The sequence below is a fragment of the Salvelinus sp. IW2-2015 genome, linkage group LG14 (assembly GCF_002910315.2).
Source record: "Salvelinus sp. IW2-2015 linkage group LG14, ASM291031v2, whole genome shotgun sequence".
Taxonomy (NCBI): Eukaryota; Metazoa; Chordata; class Actinopteri; order Salmoniformes; family Salmonidae; genus Salvelinus; species Salvelinus sp. IW2-2015.
This window is the reverse complement of record NC_036854.1, coordinates 26,478,496-26,498,575: the sequence shown is the minus strand read 5'-3', so window position 1 is coordinate 26,498,575 and position 20,080 is coordinate 26,478,496. Positions and strand designations below refer to the sequence as shown.

General features: G+C 41.9%; 1 protein-coding gene across 1 annotated transcript in view; it reads right to left on the bottom strand.

Annotated features, from left to right (window-relative positions):
- The window catches only part of LOC111973468 (bone morphogenetic protein 7-like), a 54,562-nt gene extending 34,721 nt beyond the window's left edge, over positions 1 to 19,841 (bottom strand). The window contains exon 1 of the mRNA XM_024000838.2: positions 18,934 to 19,841. Coding sequence (XP_023856606.1) covers positions 18,934 to 19,339 — 406 coding nt within the window. The 5' untranslated portion in view covers positions 19,340 to 19,841. The remainder of the gene's footprint in view (positions 1 to 18,933) is intronic.
- Between the last annotated feature and the right edge of the window lie 239 nt (positions 19,842 to 20,080).

Sequence of the window (20,080 nt, the reverse complement as noted above, 5' to 3'; positions counted from 1 at the left end):
ATGATGAGGATATGATGCAGGAGACAATCCCTGGCAAAGACTGTCATAGACCATGAGCAGTTGAAGAAGAGTCTTCAAGCTGAAACTGGCCAACCGTTGGCCCATTAGCCTTCCAGGTTACATAATGACATCACTCAGGAACAATTCCACACTAGAACATTAGAATCCTATTTTGACTGTAATCATAATCCTTTAAAAATAAATCAGGAGTCTGATACAAACCCCTGACAGGAAGCTGTCTGGACGCATTTCTCCACCGCCCAGTCTGTCAGCGCTGCATTCCACACGAATGCCCAGAAAACATATCTAATCTGGTCACACTTTTCAGGTTTTATAGTCCCAGGGCACTCAGAAGGTATGGGTAATTTGTGATAATTGCAGCTCTGTTGAGACTCTGCTAAAAGATGACTGCCTGTCCATGCATGGCCTTGGATGTAACCAACAGAGACTATCAGGAGCCCCAATCGGCGGACGACTGAATGGTAGCAGTCATCCCCCTCATACCTGTGTGTCATTGGGAGATTTCATTCTTCCACAGCTCTCAGGACAGAACTATACTTCTGAGAGGAATTTATTCTGTGTGTATTTAGTATTTTATTAGGACAGTCTTAGTTATCTTAAAATAAATAATAATGTATAACCAGATTTTTTATTACCAGATCCAGTTTAGATCTAGAGTTTAAGAGATTATTAATACTCTGCTCTTAGTCTTAGATATATTCAGGACCAGTTTGTTGCTGGCCACTCATTCTGAAATGAACTGCAACTCTGTGTTTAGAGTAACAGGGATTTCACTAGCTGTGGCCGCTGATGTGTATAGGGTTGAATCATCAGCATACATGGACACACAGGCTTAGTTTTTCAAGAAGGACAATCATCTCTGCATCACTCCACCGATCAGGCATTATGGTAGAGTGGCCAGACGGAAGCCACTACTCAGTAAATGGCACATGACATCCCGCTTGGAGTTTGTCAAAAGGCACCTAAAGACTTCCCCAACCATGATAAACAAGATTCTCTGGTCTGATGAAACCAAGATGAAACTCTTTGGCCTAAATACCGAGCATCACGTCTGGAGGAAACCTGGCACCATCCCTATGGTGAAGGATGGTGGGGGCAGCATCATGCTGTGGGGATGTTTTTCAGGGGCAGGGACTGGAAGACTAGTCAGGGTTGAGGGAAAGATAAACGGAGCAAAGTGCAGAGAGATCCTTGATGAAAACCTGCTCCAGAGCGCTCATGATCTCAGACTGGGGGCGAAGGTTCACCTTCCAACAGGACAACGACCCTAAGCACACAGTCAAGACAACGCATGAGTGGCTTCAGGACAAGTCTCGGAATGTCCTTGAGAGGCCCAGCCAGAGCCCGGACTTGAACCTGATCGAACGTCTCTGGAGAGACCTGAAAATAGCTKTGCAGCAATGCTCCCCATCCAACCTGACAGAGCTTCAGAGGATCTGCAGAGAAGAATGGGAGAAACTCCCCAAATACATGTGTGCCAAGCTTGTAGCGTCATACCCAAGAAGACTGCTTCAACAAGGTGCTTCAACAAAGTACTGAGTAAAGGGTCTGAATACTTACGTAAATGCGATATTTCAGTTTTTATTTTTTGCTTTGTCATTATGAGGTATTGTGAGGGGGGAAAAAACTATTTAATCCACTTTGTAATAATACTTTCCGAATGCTCTGTACCATTTGGTCTACGATGGCAGAGGGCGTAAAGCCATAACACATGTTTTTCCGCTAACAGATTATGGTCAATAATGACTACGGCTGCACTGAAACCTAACAGTACACAGCTCCAACCATCTTCTTATTATCAATTTCTTTCAGCCAATCATCAGTCATTTCTGTCAGTGCAGTACATGTAGAATGTTCTTCTCTATAGACATGCTGAAAGTCTGTTGTGAATTTGTTCATAATGAAATAACATTGTATTTGGTCAAACACAATTCTTTCCAAAAGTTTGCTAAGAGACTTATTGATCTGCTGTTAGAACCAGAAAAGGACGCTTTACCATTCTGGGGTAGCGGAATGACTTTAGCTTCCCTTCAGGTCTGGGGGGGGGGGGGGGGGGGGTGGTGAATGATCCGAACTCAGATTAAAGATGTGAGAAATAGGAGCAGCAAAATATTCTGCTACTATCCTCAGTTGTCAATACCAGGTGGTTCGTCATTATGGACGGCCAGCAACTATTTTTTTCAACTCTTCCACGCTAACTTTATGCCATTTTAATTTCATTTGCTTTTCTTTCAGAATTCGGTATGTTAAGCATGAATATAATGGTTCACAGTTTGTTCTTGCCATTTCATGCCTGWGTTTGCCCACTTTGAAAATGAAGTATAATTGGCCACATCAAAGGGTTTTGTGATGAATGAGTCATCTGATTCAATACAAGACAGTGTTGAACTAGTCTTTCTGCCCTAAATTTCATTTAAAGTTCTCCAAAGCTTTTTTTTAAAATCTTAGTTTCATAATACAGTTTCTTCTTATTTTTGTTCAGTTGCAAATGTCTCAATTTGCAGTATGTCAGCCAATCAGATGTGCTGCCAGACTTATTAGCCACTCCTTCTGCCCCATCTTTCAACCATACAGTTTTTCAGTTCCTCATCAATCCACGGCGCCTTAGCAGTTCTAACAGTCACTTTATCAATAACTAAAAAGGAGCAATTTCATAAATGCTTGAAGTGCAATGTCTGGATGCTCCTCCCCATTACACATATTAAACCAATCAATCTTCTTTACATATTCAGCATAGGAATCACTACAAACCTTTTTGTATGATCTCTTATACATTATTTTAAGTCGTACCTTTGGAACTTTGGCTTTTCTGGATACAGCTTTTATATTGTGGTCACTACATCCAATGGGTGGATACAGCTTTAGAACAAAGTTCTGCAGAATTGGTAAAAATATAATCAATACATGTGGATGATATAGTTCCTGKASTGTTTGTAAACACCCTGGCAGGTTGATTAATGAACCAGATTACAGGCGTTGGTTGCAGTAAGCAGCTTCCTCCTGAGCGGACCACTCTATGAAAACCAGTCAATGTTTAGGTCGCCCAGAAAATAGACCTCTCTGTTAATATCAAACACATTATCAAGCATTTCACACATATTATCCAAAAACGGACTGTTAGCACTTGGTGGCCGCTAGCAGCACCCCAAAAGAAGAGGCTTTACATGTGGCAGGTGAACCTGCAACCAAAACACTTCAACAACCTTTGGCATGGGATCCTCTCCGAGCTACACAGGAATTTGGCTCTGGACATATACAGCAACAACTCCCCCATATTTTTCCCTGTTTTTCCTGAAAAACTCCCCAGTCCTTAACAATTACATGCATACCCCTAACATGATAAGCCACCACTAAGCTTGAAAATATGGAGAGTGGTACTCAGTAACAAAAAGTTAATTGCTCTGCCAATTTTTTAAAGTACTACTTCAGTGCCTTATTGCAAACAGGATGCATGTTTTGGAATATTTCTATTCTGTCCAGGCTTCCTTTTTCCCCTCTGTCTGTATCTGTGTAGTGACTGGGTGTATTGATACACCATTCAAAGTGTAATTAATAACTTCACGATGCTCAATGTCTGCTTTTTACATTTTTTTAACCATCTACCAATAGGTACCCTTCTTTGAGAGGCATTGGAAAACCTCCCTGGTCTTTGTGGTTGAATCTGTGTTTGAAATTCGCTGCTTGACTGAGGGACCTTACAGATAATTGTATGTGTGGGGTACAGAGATGAGGTAGTCATTCAAAAATCATGTTAAACACTATTATTGCACACAGAGTGAAACTTACTGTGACTTGTTACGTACATTTTTACTCCTGAACTTATTTAGGCTTGCCTTAACAAAGGGATTGAAGACTTATTGACTCAAAACATTTCAGCATTTCATTTTTTGTTAATTTGTAAAAATTCTGAAAAACATAATTTCCCTTTGACATTATGGGGTATTGTATGTAGGCCAGTGACAGAAAAATCTAAATGTAATCAATTTAAAATTCAGTCTGTCAATTCTTTCTGAAGGCACTGTATGTAAATGAGTCTCATTGGTGTCTAATATATGAATGTTATCTGAGGTTAGCTAGTTATTGATTTCATGCACCTTATTTCTTAGGCTGCATATCTTATATGGGCTATTTTTAGCCCTTTCCTGGGTAGTTTATTAGACATAATATGGGAAACCACAAACAAAGCAAGCCATCAATCAGGGTGCGGGGCTTAGACTATGAACCCGTCGGATTGGGTCTCTTACCCCTTTCAGGCTTGTGGGTGGGAGGGTGGACAATGAGCCTGTCGTAGCAGATGTACTGTAAGCAAGTCCCCTCGCTCTCTGGTTTCTGTCATGGCTGGGATCAGGTCCCTAGCCCCTGGTGCACCGTTTTCAGAGTAGTTCTCCTTGAGGAAGGTGTTGGTTCCTCTCAAGTTCTTGGCTCTCTCCATGTCCTTCTACCTCAGGAACTTTACCACTATCGACCTGGGTCTCTCACCTGGGCCAGAAATAGGTTTTCCAATCCTGTGGGCGCACAGAGCAGGCTCACCTCAATCTTCTTAGGATCTATCTGATCATTTGTATCACTTTCTCTTCAGACTCGATCCAGGTCTCATGTGGAGATTGTGAATCCATCCACAACAATGTTACATGCCATGATTGTCCTTCTAGGTAATCCTGGTTCCTTGTCATTAATATTGATTCACAGACAGTGTTGATGTCTTTCCTCATAAACTAACAGTTATTTGCCATACTGCTGCAGTCCTTTTCAACTCATCAAGCTCTCCCTGGGAGAAATTAAGACTGGTTTTCTGGTCCTGTACCTCTCTGGTCAGATCGTCCATTCTTTTGGTTGTTGAATCTACCAGTACTTAGACAAAGCAATTTTCCTGATGTAGAATATGTTTTGGTCGGTCTAAAAGTTATTTCACCTGCGCAAGCGTGACACTGTCCTTTGTTTGGCGTGGTAGTAGTGTAGTTTAAGATTGGTGTAGCAAGTAGTTCCAGCCCGGTCAGGGAACAATTCACAACCATTATTTCGGTCTTTCTCTCCAAACGTCTAATTATCCACTCCTTGTCACCATTCATCTGTTATAAATTGCAATGTAACAATGTAACTAAGTAACAATGTAACAATGTAACAAAGTAACAATGTAGCAAAGTAACAATGTAGCAAAGTAACAATGTAGCAAAGTAACAATGTAACAAAGTAACAATGTAACAAAGTAACAAAGTAACAATGTAACAAAGTAACAATGTAACAAAGTAACAATGTAACAAAGTAACAATGTACAAAGTAACAATGTAAACAAAGTAAAGTACAAATAACAATGTAACAAAGTAACAATGTAACAAGTAAGAAGTGTGATAAAGTGTGTCTGTTCTTTTGTCAGTTTCTCTGAGTTAGCAAGAGTGTGTGTGTGTGTGTGTGTGTGTGTGTGTGTGTGTGTGTGTGGTGTGTGTGTGTGTGTGTGTGTGTGTGTGTGGTGTGTGTGTGTGTGTGTGGTGTGTGTGTGTGTGTGTGTGTGTGTGTGTGTGTGTGTTGTGTGTGTGGTGTGTGTGTGTGTGTGTGTGTGTGTGTGTGTGTGTGCGTGTGTGTGTGTGTGCGCACGCTTAAGGCCTCAGGTGTTCACAGAGCAGGCTCATTATCATTAATAGTCAGTAGCGACTTCTTCAACAGCCCTTGTGAGAGCAGCCATTCTCATTCGCTACCCAATGTAAGCCAATAGCCTGTCAACAAATAGGGTAATATCTTTTGAGAAGAAATATCATACAAATCCTGGAAATGGGCTGGAAAATAAACACTCAAATTCTTTCCCACTTTTTGAAATGGAGAATTGAAATAAAAACAGCTAAAACACAGCTGATACAACAATCTTCTTGGAACAGACTAATGGTGGTCTACTCTGCAGTGGCAGTCTCACAGAACGGGATCTTCTCAAACAATCCTGWRATGTCTCTCCTCCCTGACATCCCAATCCTGAGATGTCTCTCCTCCCTGACATCCCAATCCTGTGATGTCTCTCCTCCCTGACAGCCCAGGACAGCGGTCGCTTGGGGGGGATGGGGGGGGCGTTAGATGCTTTCACTCACACACAATGAAATAAACCCAGCTAAACATTGTTAAACAAAGTAAGAGCGATATCAGGTTCTTGGCTGGTGTTTGTCCATAAAGCACGCAAGAGACAATACTGAGATCAGCATCATTATTACCTCACATACTGCTAAACACTTAGACATATTCAAGGCATTCATACTGTACACATAGAAGTGTTCACATGGCTCTTATCCTGACCTCAAAGTTCTCTGTCTCTTGCCTGACGACTCGTCCTGAATTTAATTCCCGCTGCTCAATCAATCGCTCCATACATTCAGTCTGAAACTGCTGTCCATCAATGTCTGTCTTTAAGGAAGAATCAATGGCCATCCGATTGGGAGCTCTTTAAAAAGCCTCTGATCTAATTCCTTCCACTACTGTAGGATTCTCCGTCCTTGATGTTTTGGTCAATTTCCTCTGAGATTTATAGGCTACAGACAACGAAAGCTACTGCTTTCCTATGGGCCAAACTACTGACCCTCTATAAAAAATGGCTCCCTTGCTACTTCTCAGTTTGGCTTCCATTAGTACAAACTAAATATAAACAGAGATGTACTGCGTTGTTTTCTGATGCACTTTCTTTTCTTCTCTCCCCCAAATCTGTACGTTTCTAATTTCCGCCATCTTTTTTTTTAATACTCTGACAAGTCTGTGATGATTTTTGTCAAGGTTCCCTGTTATTGGCCTTTCAGGATTTGAGGAATTCCATTTTTGAGGGCTGGTTCCTAGTGTGTGTGTGTGTGTGTGTGTGTGTGTGTGTGTGTGTGTGTGTGTGTGTGTGTGTGTGTGTGTGTGTGTGTGTGTGTGTGTGTGTGTGTTGTGTGTGTGGTGTCTGTGTGTGTGTCTGTGTGTGTCTGTGTGTTGTGTGTGTTGGTGGGGGGGTGTGTGCGCACTGTGTGTTGAGGGTGGCAGCGGGGACCGAGTGGGGAGACCTGCTATATGATCTGGTGTCTGCTGTAGCAGGTGTGTGTCTGAGCGCTCGGCTGGCCCTACCTTCTCAGATTTAGAGGAGGAAGCCTGTGACAGACGGACAGATGGATTTCTCCTGAGGGATCCGATTAAAAAGGAAACGCAGCTGTTTCCAAAGGAGAAGTCCAAAATATTGGTGGCTTGCATTCCACAGCCCCAAGTTAGAGGGCCAGAGTATCTCTCTCTATGCCTCACTCTCTCTATCCCTCCTATCCTCCTCTTACTCACTGGTATGAAGGGTTGAGGCTCAATGCTATTTCCCATTGGAAACTCTGAGTAGACCCACAATACCGTTCATTGCTCAAAACAAGAGCACATTGATCCACTGATAAATCAGAGCAGCTCTCGTGTTCCCGTGTTGACTTGTATGTAAGCCCGTCTTTTGATATGCAATTTAAACCCAGCACGTTGGTGAGGGCGCGGAGATCGTACTAGGGACTGAACAGGAACTAGGGAAATAGTTCTACAATAGTACCCTACATACTGGGTCTGTCAGTAAAACTGTCCGCACGGTAGTCAACAATAATACACATGTCAACATTACATGAATATATTCCATGGTTCTCAAGCAATTCACACAGCGGTGGATCTGGGACAAAGTGTTATTAAACACAACACAAACTGAGAACTAATATAATAAGAAAAGTATAAAATTTAAACAACCAAAAACGGCACCAAATGACAGTTTGGAGCCGTTTTAAAAGGCTCTTTGGCTCCACCACACTCCGCCTCAACTCAACAAGAAGTGAAACATGACATAGACATAAACCATGGAGACCGACACACGGAGGGGGGGGGGGGGGGAATTCCTTTCCCTGCTTTGATACCGGCCATATGATTTAAAAACACACTCTGAACTGGACGGTCCCCACGAAAAACACTTAAGTGCGCCCATAAATCAAGAGTTCCAACTTCCAACCCACCAGACGTGACAGGTCAGACAGAGACGGGACAGCAGAGAAGCTCAGCTCACACGTTGTTCTATTCTACTCATTAGCAGCCAGTGTTTAGAACACATTCCTTCCTAGGCCACAGGACCGGCGTGTGAACAGTGAACAATAAGGGTTGTTTTGGGTCTGACGGCAGGTAAACAGTCTGGAAGCAGCCTAGACAGTGAATTGATTAGTGGAAAGTGCCAGTGGGAGTGGGAGTATGATCTCCGTCTCTCTCCTCAGCACAAAGAGCTCCCATCTCGCTTTGTTTTCATGCCCGTATCGTGTTTGGAAAGTCAGCCCCTCCGCTTGCCTGGCCCTCATAAATTAGAAGGGAAAAAATGAAAAAGCGGGGCTACTTGTAGAGGTTGAAGRGGTTGGAGTGTTTGGAGCACGCGGAAGCCCTGATTCTCCCCCGGGTTGTTGTTTCAGGCACGTCCTCTTTAGAGGTCGGACCGGGCTGGGAACACTGAAGGGTAGTGGTGGTCAACTCTGCCCTATCTCTACCCACAACGTCTTCCATTGAGTGTGGTGGAATCCTGACTCTTGCCACCTTCCAGGCCACAGAAACACTGACATCTGTGGTCTCAATGGGCTGGACCTCTCTGCTCTTTCTATCCAATCACCTGTGGCCTCAGTGGGCTGGATCCCTCTCTGCTCTTTCTATCCATGTCTCTGTCTTTCTGCCACATCTAGGTGTGACCTGCTTTTGCCTTTTATTGGCTGGAGATAAATCCTGCCCTTTTCTGTGTTGGACAGCACATGTGATTAGTCATTAGTTAGACATTACACATACACAACTCTTCTTTAAAGTCCGTCTCTACACAACTCTTCTTTAAAGTCCGTCTCTACACAACTCTTCTTTAAAGTCCGTCTCTACACAACCCTTTCTTTAAAGTCCGTCTCTAACAACTCTTCTTTAAAGTCCGTCTCTACACAACTCTTCTTTAAAGTCCGTCTCTACACACTCTTCTTTAAGTCCGTCTCTACACAACTCTTCTTAAAGTCCGTCTCTAACACAACTCTTCTTTAAAGTCCGTCTCTACACAACTCACTTCTGTTAATGTCCGTCTCTACACAACTCTTCTTTAAAGTCCGTCTCTACACAACTCTTCTTTAAAGTCCGTCTCTACACAACTCTTCTTTAATGTCTGTCTCTACACAACTCTTCTTTAATGTCCGTCTCTGTTGACTGAGCTTTATTGTTAACCACATTTTAGGAAGCCTTGATCCTTCGGAAAGCTGCCTGGAATTGCGTGTCACCGAGTAACCAATATCCACCATCATATCCTCCCAACATTCTAATGTCTATGTGTTTGAATACATCATCATAATAGAAATTCCATTTAAATACTTCCCTGAATCAATATGATATCAATGATATCAGTTGCAGCACGCCAAGCTTGAAAAGCAACAAAGGAGATTGACAACAAAAATACCTTAGGTGTGTATGCTCGAGTCTGTCTATGTGTAGGTGTACGAGGCTGCGTCTACACATTTGTGTGTGTGTGTGTGCGTGTGTGTCTGTGTGTGTGTGTATATCTGACGCACCGTCCAGGACATCGGGAGGGCATGTATATGTGTGTGTGTATTTCACAGCTGCTTCGCGTCAACATACCAGCGCTGTGTTGATTCAAGACGCACTAACGCCACCTATGGCACCAAGGCGTCCATAAATCCTCAGCGGGGAAGGTGGTAAAGACCTAAGGAGCAGGAGCTCAGAGAGAAGGGTGATGCTGTTCTCACGCTCCCATCACTAGCCCCCCACCTCCGATTGGCTTAGGGAGCAGGTGAAAAGGGAATGAACCACTTGTTACACCAAATGAGTATATAATAATATATATGATAGTATATAATCATATATATAATAGTATATAATAATATATATGATAGTATATAATCATGTATATGATAGTATATATCATGTATATAATAGTATATAATAATATATATAATAGTATATAACAATATATATGATAGTATATAATCATATATATAATAGTATATAATMATTTATATAATAATATCTGTAATAGTATATAATAATAGTATATAATCATATATATAATAGTATATAATAATATATATGATAGTATATAATCATAAATATAATATTATATAATAGTATATCATAATATATATATAAGAATAAATATAATTGTATTTAATAATAACTCATGTAGAAAACAATCCAACGTTTCTATCACCAGACTGTATCACTCCTATCTGTATTACTGGCCTGGGGAATCCTCTGGTTCCACACACACACACAGAGACACACAGACACACACACACACGCGCACGCGACACACACACACACACACACACACACACACACACACACACACACACACACACACACACACACACACACACACACACACACACACACACACACACACACACACACACACACACACACACACACACACACAGAGACACAACGCACACGCGCACACACACACACACACACACACACACACACACACCACACCCACCCACCCACCCACCCACCCACCACACCACACACACACACAACACACACACACACACACACACACACACACACACACACACACACACACACACACAGACAGACACACTCACATACGCATACGCACACACTCTCATTCGTCACTAAAGCCCTCTCTTATAGAAACACCAAGGGTCAGAAGGTCAGAGCAGAAGCAGGTCTACTCTATTCTCTTCTTGGCCTCTGCCACCATTGCAACAGTTCAGAGAATGAGCCTTAAGGGAGTTTTTGGCCTGTCCTCGAGGCATATCAGAGCAAACATTCCCGCATGCCTGCACACAACGGGAAAAATGTGAGAAGAGCGGGCCCGTTATCAGATGTTCCATCGCGGTACTCACCGCTCCTCGACAGATCGTTAACTGCCGGAGTGTGCCGTGTCTAAAGCTTTTATCTCATTCCGCACACCGCGGTCGCATCCTACGTCATCCCACCGGGAATAGGAATGTTCATAGAATTTTCAGAGAAGGAATTTGGGGAAAAAAGAACATAGCATGGCATTCTTTTCACGTATAGCGACCAATCGTGACAGCCATCTTGTCAAGTGAGAGAGTAATGGCGTGAGAGGGAGCGATACCATCAGGCGGTTTAAGAGTAGTGTGTGACAGAAACTTCTTCAAGTGTAAACGGAATGCCCTCTTAAAAAGTGTTATCTTTCGACCTTAGGGTCATCTCATCTCTGTGTGTGTGCGTACGTGTGTGCGTGCGGAAGATTCAAMGTTTTCTCAGAGGTATTTCCTGCACGTAGATCTACTGAAGCACAGAAAGTAGGCTTTTTAGGCAGCTGAATTTAATAAAGTTTTAAAACAAGGGGATGAATTGAATGAACAAACCGTAAACACCATGTTTGTTTTCATATGTTTTATGAATCAACATGCTTCCACTTTAACACGGGACGAAGTTTCAATGAAGGGCCTAAGACACACAAATGATTCTGCATATTGAGTTACCGTTTTTTTTAAAGAGCTTCCTTTCCAGCTCTTTGGACGGTATCGTTTTTTAAAAGAGCTTCCTTTTCAGCTCTTTGGACGGTACTGGTTATCAGGCTCTTTGGCAAAACATATGGCCACTTCATAGAAACAAACAGTTTGATGGAAGAAACATCTCCAGAGTGCGGTTGTTATGGCTTTTCCATCTGTCCATACAGAACACTATTACAGAGCCACAGTAGGTGTTAAAGTATAACTCCATCTACTCCTTTTGTTGCGTTTTTTTTTCTCAACAACTATTAGTTTCACTCAACTTCATGGCTTAGAAACAGTCATTTAAATCCACGGCAGCATATCTCAAATTCTTCACTTAATTTTATCCTTAAAAACCTTGAACACAAAGCAGGAAGGACGTTGCTTTTGTTTAGGGGGTCCACGGGAAGCCGTTTAAAGACTTTCACGGGTATTGGCCAAAGCCGCCCTTGAAATCAAACAATTAACTATTTGATCGTTCCCAACTAATTATTTGATAATGCCAGAGTTTTGTGACATGTTCTGTTGCAAAAAGAACACAGATTACCTGAGATTTAGCTGATCAGAAATGCATCCAGGGATCGTAAAACAGGAAAAACATTTCAAAAGGCTGGGATTGCTAGAGTAAACCTGAGATTGTATAGACCCAGTTAATCTCCTGAACCCCCCCTTGAAAACCCTCAGTCTCCCAGGTCACCTTTCAAGTGTGAGAGGCAGGCTGGTGGTTTGCTAACGCCCGACGCGGGTGGCTGTTGACTTAGATAAGAGGGTCACTGGTGGCTCCACCATTGCAGTTCTGTTGACTTAGATAAGAGGGTCACTGGTGGCTCCACCATTGCAGTTCTGTTGACTTAGATAAGAGGGGCACTGATGGCTACTCCATTGCAGTTCAACAGGATGTGGACAGGGGATGAAGGTAGGCCGTACCAGGGAGGGTGCAACTCCTTCAAACAGAGATGGATTTTACCCTTACTTACTGGAAGTCACCTATGTAGAGGATCTCATAGAGAGAGTTAGGAGGAGAAACGGGAGATGGGAATTTTTGATAACATCTCATGCCAAGTAAGGCTCAGGAAGACCTTCAGCCGTCTGTGAGGCTAAGCGAATCCATCAGAAATAAGTTGGACATGACAAAAGAACAACATTAGAAGTTCCAGTCCCAGCAGCACACATACTAAACCAGTTCGAGCAGCACACATACTAAACCAGTTCCATCAGCACACATTACTAAACCAGTTCCAGCAGCACACATACTAAACCAGTTCCAGCAGCACACATTACTAAACCAGTTCCAGCAGCACACATTACTAAACCAGTTCCAGCAGCACACATACTAAACCAGTTCCATCAGCACACATTACTAAACCAGTTCCATCAGCACACATTACTAAACTAGTTCCAGCAGCCACATACTAAACCAGTTCCAGCAGCACACATACTAAACCAGTTCCATCAGCACACATACTAAACCGTTCCAGCACACATACTAAACCAGTTCCAGCAGCACACATACTAAAACCAGTTCCATCAGCACACATTACTAAACCAGTTCCATCAGCACACATACAAACCAGTTCCATCAGCAACACATTACTAAACCAGTTCCAGCAGCACACATACTAAACCAGTTCCATCAGCACACATTACTAAACCAGTTCCAGCAGCACACATACTAAACCAGTTCCATCAGCACACATTACTAAACCAGTTCCATCAGCAACATTACTAAACCAGTTCCATCAGCACACATTACTAAACCAGTTCCAGCAGCACACATACTAAACCAGTTCCATCAGCACACATTACTAAACCAGTTCCAGCAGCACACATACTAAACCAGTTCAAATATCCTAAATGAAGAGCGAATTGACTATGTGCGTGTTTTTAGACCATGTTCTCCTCTTCTGGTCAGAAAACCCTTCGAAGTTTTCAAAGGAAATTGACACATCTGTGGTTTAGAATACTTCTTTCACAGAGCAGGTGAACCATTCACTTTCTAGGAGACCAAATGACAGCTCACTTCAATGGAATGCCTTGGTTGACCTCTTTTTATCACAGGAATGAAGCTGTTATCTTCAAAAGCATCTTCAGGCTGATTAGCGCTGCCACCGACCGACCGACCAACCGTGGCTACGACACACCGGGGCATTAGGACGAGTCTGGGTTGGTGGTGCGACACCATGTGGCTCGTATGGTGGTGCGACACACTACATAATGTAGTGTAACACACCAGAGTACAGACCAGGAAAACAGAGTGATGACGATGATCAACACTCTGTTTCAGTGAATGAGGGGGAGGCAAAGGAAGGGATGTTTCTGTTAACCTAATTTAAGTTATTTCCTTTTACTTGTGATGAGTCAATATGGGTCGTTGGCATGAGCGATACTTTCAACGAGCGGATGACCAAACAAGACCTAACTATGAATCACTGACGAGGAACAGAGCGTCTGCTTACCACAGACAGATGCTGTAGCAGAGTTAAGGGACTCCTAAATCCATGAACTCCCATAGGAAAACCCACAGCGAGCCCTCTATCAGTAGAGCTGGTGTACAGTGGATCAGTTGAGGCCTACAATGCAAAAGTAAAGGTCCATCACCACTTTCCAACACCTATCAGATCCGATGATTGTCCCTATACAAGACACATGCTAAAGGCAAGCTTTAAAGAAACGAGACCACCCAGACAGGAAGCGGCATCCTGTAGTCTATGTTTCTCGGCCATCCGTCAGGAAACAGTCAAACTGAGCTACTGAGCATTACAAACCAATCAGATGACACACAGTAGTCGTACAATAGTTTATTTGCAAAGCAGACGGAGCGCCTTGGCCTGTCTAGTATTAATTAGAATCACATTCAAGGAGGAAGCCATCTTCTCCAAGGCAGTAAGTAAGTAGCAGGACTCTGTGTTCTATTGGGATGGCAACCTAATCCCTGGGTACTATGTATTGGATGGGAACTGATGTACCGGAGATGATTAATTGAATTGGATATGCAGATGTGCAAGAGCAGCAAAACCAAAACTAACTGTGAATCGAAACGACTTAAGACACTCCCAAATCAAAATCAAATCAAATCAAATTTGAATGGTCACATACACATATTTAGCAGATGTTATTGCGGGTGTAGCGAAATGCTTGTGTTCCTAGCTCCAACAGTGCAGTAGTATCTAACATTTCACAACAATACACACAAATCTAAAAGTAAAAGAATGGAATTAATAAATATATACATTTTAGAGTGAGCAATGTTGGAGTGGCATTGACTAAAATACAGTAGAATAGAATACAGTATATACATATGAGATGAGTAACGCAGTATGTAAACATCATTAACATTATCCCACAGTAGTTACTTGAGAACAAAACAGCCGGCAATATCTGGTTTTCATCACTACATTTAACAATTACACTGTTGAACACTCCAGAGGACGATAAATAAGGAAGCTCTTGCAGTGTAGTTTGTAACATGCTTTACTTTTAGCTCATCACTTCCCACTAGGGACAGACGTCAGTTCAACGTCTAGTTTTGATTTACATTTGGTTGAGTTGTCAACTAACGTGAAATCAAMAAAAAAAATCACCATGTCATTGGATTTAGGTTAAAAGTTGGGTGAAAAAATATTAAATGCCCTTACATTGATTACTTTTTTCAAATCCAATCAGTTTTCTACGTTGATTCAACGTCATCAAATTTATTTTTGGGGGGGTTGAAATGCCATGCAAACACCATTGATTCAACCAGTTTTTGCCCAGTGGATTATTTAATTTTGTGGTTAGGCAAGCTTGGCAAGCTTGAGTACAAAAAAACTTTGACAAGAGCCACATACTTTTAAAGAAATCGTTCTTATGACACTTTCATAGTATTTTCATTTTCAATAATGTCAATATTCAAAAAATGTCATCCATCAAGCTTAGCAGCATTGACAGGAGAGCAGGGGTTGGAACCAAAATTATATTCTAATCATTCTGTTCAGAACCCCTATTTTTTTTCATCCCATTCCAGTGTACTGACCAGAAAAGAAAGTTCTGAACCGGTTCGAAACCCCAAAAAAGGAACAGTTCATATAGTTCCTAGTTTTTCTGTGAAATCAACAGTTTTTAGGAAATAGCTAATTAATTTACTCAACCCATTAGCCCGGATAGAGAAGTTTGCTATGCAACACATAAACTAGTTGTTTACATGTTTGATTGGTTAGAGAGCAAGAAGATGGCGCATGGCTTGAAGCGCTGAACATCATGAAATGTGTTTGGGCTATTATTAGCATTATAACTTCACTGAATTACATTTAACTAGGCAAGTCAGTTAAGAACAAATTCCTATTTACAATGACAACCTACCCTGGCCAAACCCGGAAGACGCTGGGCCAATTGTGCACTGCCCTATGGGACTCCCAATTCCGGTTGGTTGTGATAAAGCCTGGAATCAAACCAGGGTCTGTAGTGACACCTCTTGCACTGAGATGCAGTGTCTTAGACCACTGGGCCACTCACGAGCCCATACTAGACATTAGGAACCAAAAATGACATTATTAACCTGTTCTCAAGATTTTAAAATAACGGTTCTGTTACGGAACACTACAGATCACTTCCGTTCCTAATCAAAAATCTATATTTTTCAGTTTTCGGTTATGTTCCCTGAACTGGTTCCAACCCCTGCCAGAGAGTCTGTTAATCTTCATGCAGTCTGTTTAGACAGGCTCTGTAAACACTCCCGAGGCTAATGGATGGAATGACCATGGGCTTTTATGTTACAGCGATTATGATTAAAGTATCTCTTTATTGTCTGGGTTTTAATTAAATAAATCTAGCAAAGCAACAAACAATGCAACACAGTTTACACATTAAACCGTAACTTGTAGGCTATGGGGTGAATCCATTTGAATTCAATCACTTTTTGACAGTACCCCTTTTGATTTGAACAAAACCTTCCATACATATTTGCCCATTGTAGAAGTGGTCAGAAAGGGACTTTTTGGATAAAAGCTGCTTAAAGTTGACTTATTTTTGCATACAACACCCATACCATATTCACATATGTTGTAGCTTAGACCCTATTTTACATTATTTGAGGTTGTTGTGTTGTGCCTGCCATCGGTTGAGACACAACTTGCTCTTGAATACAAGGTGTCATGATTTGGCTGATAAATGTAATAAAACTGTAATCTTTCAAATGGTACCACAAAGATGGTTGGAGGTCCACACATCAGAGAAGGTTGACTTGAATGGGAACATCTGTTGTTTTAAATGATACTGTCAATCCTCCATAGGAAACCTATTGAAATCATAGAAATACAGATCATAAAATTGAAATAACTATTTAAGTTGACATTCAACGATGGGTGAACCGGCAGACATCTTTGTGGTAGTATTTTAATTACATTTAAATTTCAATGGTGTAGCCAGCTAAATTGCAGTGGTCTGAAGGAATAGGTCCATTCTAAGAAACATATTTCTATGATTGAATGGACGCCCACCCTGTATTCAAGAGTGTGATATTTCTCAACCTATGGCTGGTACAAAACAAAAACCTTAGATGATGTAAAGTAGGGTCTAAGCTACAACATATGTGAATATGAAACAAATCTGAGTTCAGGCGTTTTTAGATACGCTAATTGACAATAAAGGTTTAAAAAAAAAGTCCGTTTTCAAGAAATTATCAAATTGTTTGACAACCCTTGTTTGTAAGCTTCGAAATTATATAAAATTCAACCGTATATCTTTTCCTGTGAAGAAGAAAATGAAGTCTCATGGTCTGGAGGGGTTTGCAAAATGGGTGAACTTTGAGCACCTTTATCTCCTGAATGTTTTGGCATTCATGTCCAACAAGTCACATTCTGACCGCCTCTCCATTGGGCCGCCTCTCCATTGGGCCGCTTCTCCATTGGGCCGCCTCTCCATTGGGCCGCCTCTCCATTGGGCCGCCTCTCCATTGGGCCGCCTCTCCATTGGGCCCCTCTCCATTGGGCCGCCTCTCCATTGGGCCGCCTCTCCATTGGGCCGCCTCTCCATTGGGCCGCCTCTCCATTGGGCCGCCTCTCCATTGGGCCGCTTCTCCATGTATGGAAAGTATTTTTTTTAAATCAAAAGGGACGCTGTCAAGAAATGACTGAATTCAAATGGATTTACCCTATGGCCAATGCCAAATATAGCCGTACACAAATACCAGTGTGCTGGTTGTTGATTCTTGTATTTATACTGAACAAAAATATAAACGCAACATGTAAAGTGTTGACCCCATGTTTCATGAGCTGAAATAAAAGATCGCAGAAATGTTCCATACGCACAAAAAACATATTTCTCTCAAATGATGTGCACAAATTTGATTACATCCCTGTTAGTGAGCATTTTTCATTTGCCAAGAAAATCCATCCACCTGACAGGTGTGGCATATCAGGAAGCTGATTAAACAGCATGATCATTATACAGGTGCATCTTGTGCTGGGGACAATAAAGGCCACTCTAAAATGCGCAGTTTTGTCACACAACACAAAGCCACATATGTCTCAAGTTTTCAGGGAGCATGAAATTGGCACGTTGACTGCAAGAATGTCCACCAGAGCTGTAGCCAGATAATTGAATATTTGGCAGTACATCCAGCCGGCCTCACAASCCAGGACCACATGTAAGAACGCCAACCCGGGACTTCCACATCCGGCTTCTTCACCTTGCGGGATCGTCTGAGACCAGCCACCAGGACAGCTGTTGAAACTGTGGAGTATTTCTGTCTGTAATAAAGCACTTTTGTGGGGAAAAACTCATTCTGACTGGCTGGGCCTGGCTCCCAAGTGGGTGGGTCTATGCCCTCCCAGGCCCACACATGGCTGCGCCCCTGACCAGTCATGTGAAATCCATATATTAGGGCATAATGAACTTATTTCAATTGACTGATTTCCTTATATGAACTGTAACTCATTAAAATCGTTGAAATTGTTGCATGTTGCGTTTATATTTTTGTTCAGTATAGTTTGCTATGGATACGTTTTCAATTTATATACCTCAGACATCGAAACATGGAACCGATTTCACAACAGGCTTCAGCATTTGGACTAAATTAACCTATTTATCCCTGTGCATAAATTATCATTGAGCGTAAAGTCCATAGGCAACGCGGTATTAAAAAAACATTTAATCGTTTTAGTGTTTTATCACTGAAGAGGACTGAGAAGAGTTCAGAGGAAAACATTCCGTGGTTCGTGAGAGCGCGCCCAATACAGGCTCATCCGAACACCTGTAACTCACACGTAGTCTGCAAATACATTATAGGATGTCGATCTATTGTTCAACCACTGGAGAAGCATAATGTTCGCGAAACTGCTTTTTACGCACGATCATATGTGTCCGACTATTACATGATTTGCCACCTATTTTATCTCTAAATTGAGTTAAATTACTATAAGGTTAATAAATAAATGACATTTGTAACGATAATTGTATGGCTTACCCAGATTGACAAAGCTCATCACCATGTCGGCGTCATTTAGGAAGGCATTCTCCTGATGTTTTGCTAAACGGGGACCTTGGGTGGTGTAGATGGACTGGTACTGTTCCAACATGCCCTCCACGTCGTTTTTCTCCTCGCTTGATATCGTATTGTAAAGATCCAGCATGAAGAGCGGAGCGGAGTTGTACTTTCCATGTGACAGATGAGGTCTGGGTCTGTGTGGAAGTCCAAGGATGGAGAGGATCTCCTTCTGCATCTCTCTCTTTTCGTGTGTCCGCAACCGCCGGTGAATGAAACTCGGGTGCACCTCGTTGTTCCCATCGAATAAATAATTGCTACCTGCAATAAGGAACATGCAATAGGCGCTCCACCACAACCCCACAAAGGCAAACCAACAGCTTGTCATTGTATGTCCAGTTTTTAGTCAGATTGTCTCTGACCTGCCGTTTCAATAATATCCTATGTCCAATATATTGTCAATCTTTTGCGCGTAAAACACTCTTCAAATGCGCTCCTTGTTCTCACTGAAAGAAGCTTAAGTAGCTCCTTTAAAAGTAATAGAAAATCATTTATGCATTATGCAATAGTATCCAATATTTTTTTTTGTAAAATTGGTACGCCTATTCATTATTTCTGGTTCTGAAAAGTCTACATCAAGTTGACAGCCCGGCTGTAAATGTACTTCTGAGCGCTTCGGTAAGTCCAAATCAGACCCAGTCAAAAGTCAACGTTATATTCCAAGTTTTCTGGTAAAATAATAAAAACTACTCTGAAAGAAACCATTTTACTTTAGTGTGTGTATTTAACTCTTAAATAAAATATTTTTCCAAAGTTGCGTAGAAGAAATGACCCCTTAACTTGAAGTTTCCCAAATTCCACCGGTTGAGCTGTGTATCTGCCGCGTGTGTGTGACAGTTGTTCTGGGTAACGGGCATTAGCAGGTAGTAAAACGCGTGCGTGTGGCCACTGTACACGCCCAGTTAGTGCGCACAGAGGCAGAGGAGAGGTGGGGCTTTGGGGACAATTATATCATCATAAAGTTGATGACATATTGATTTATATGTAGAAAGTGCCCATCAAAAGCTGTACATATTTTCATACTTAAAAATACTTTAATTCATATTTATGACCATTTTCCAGCACGTGT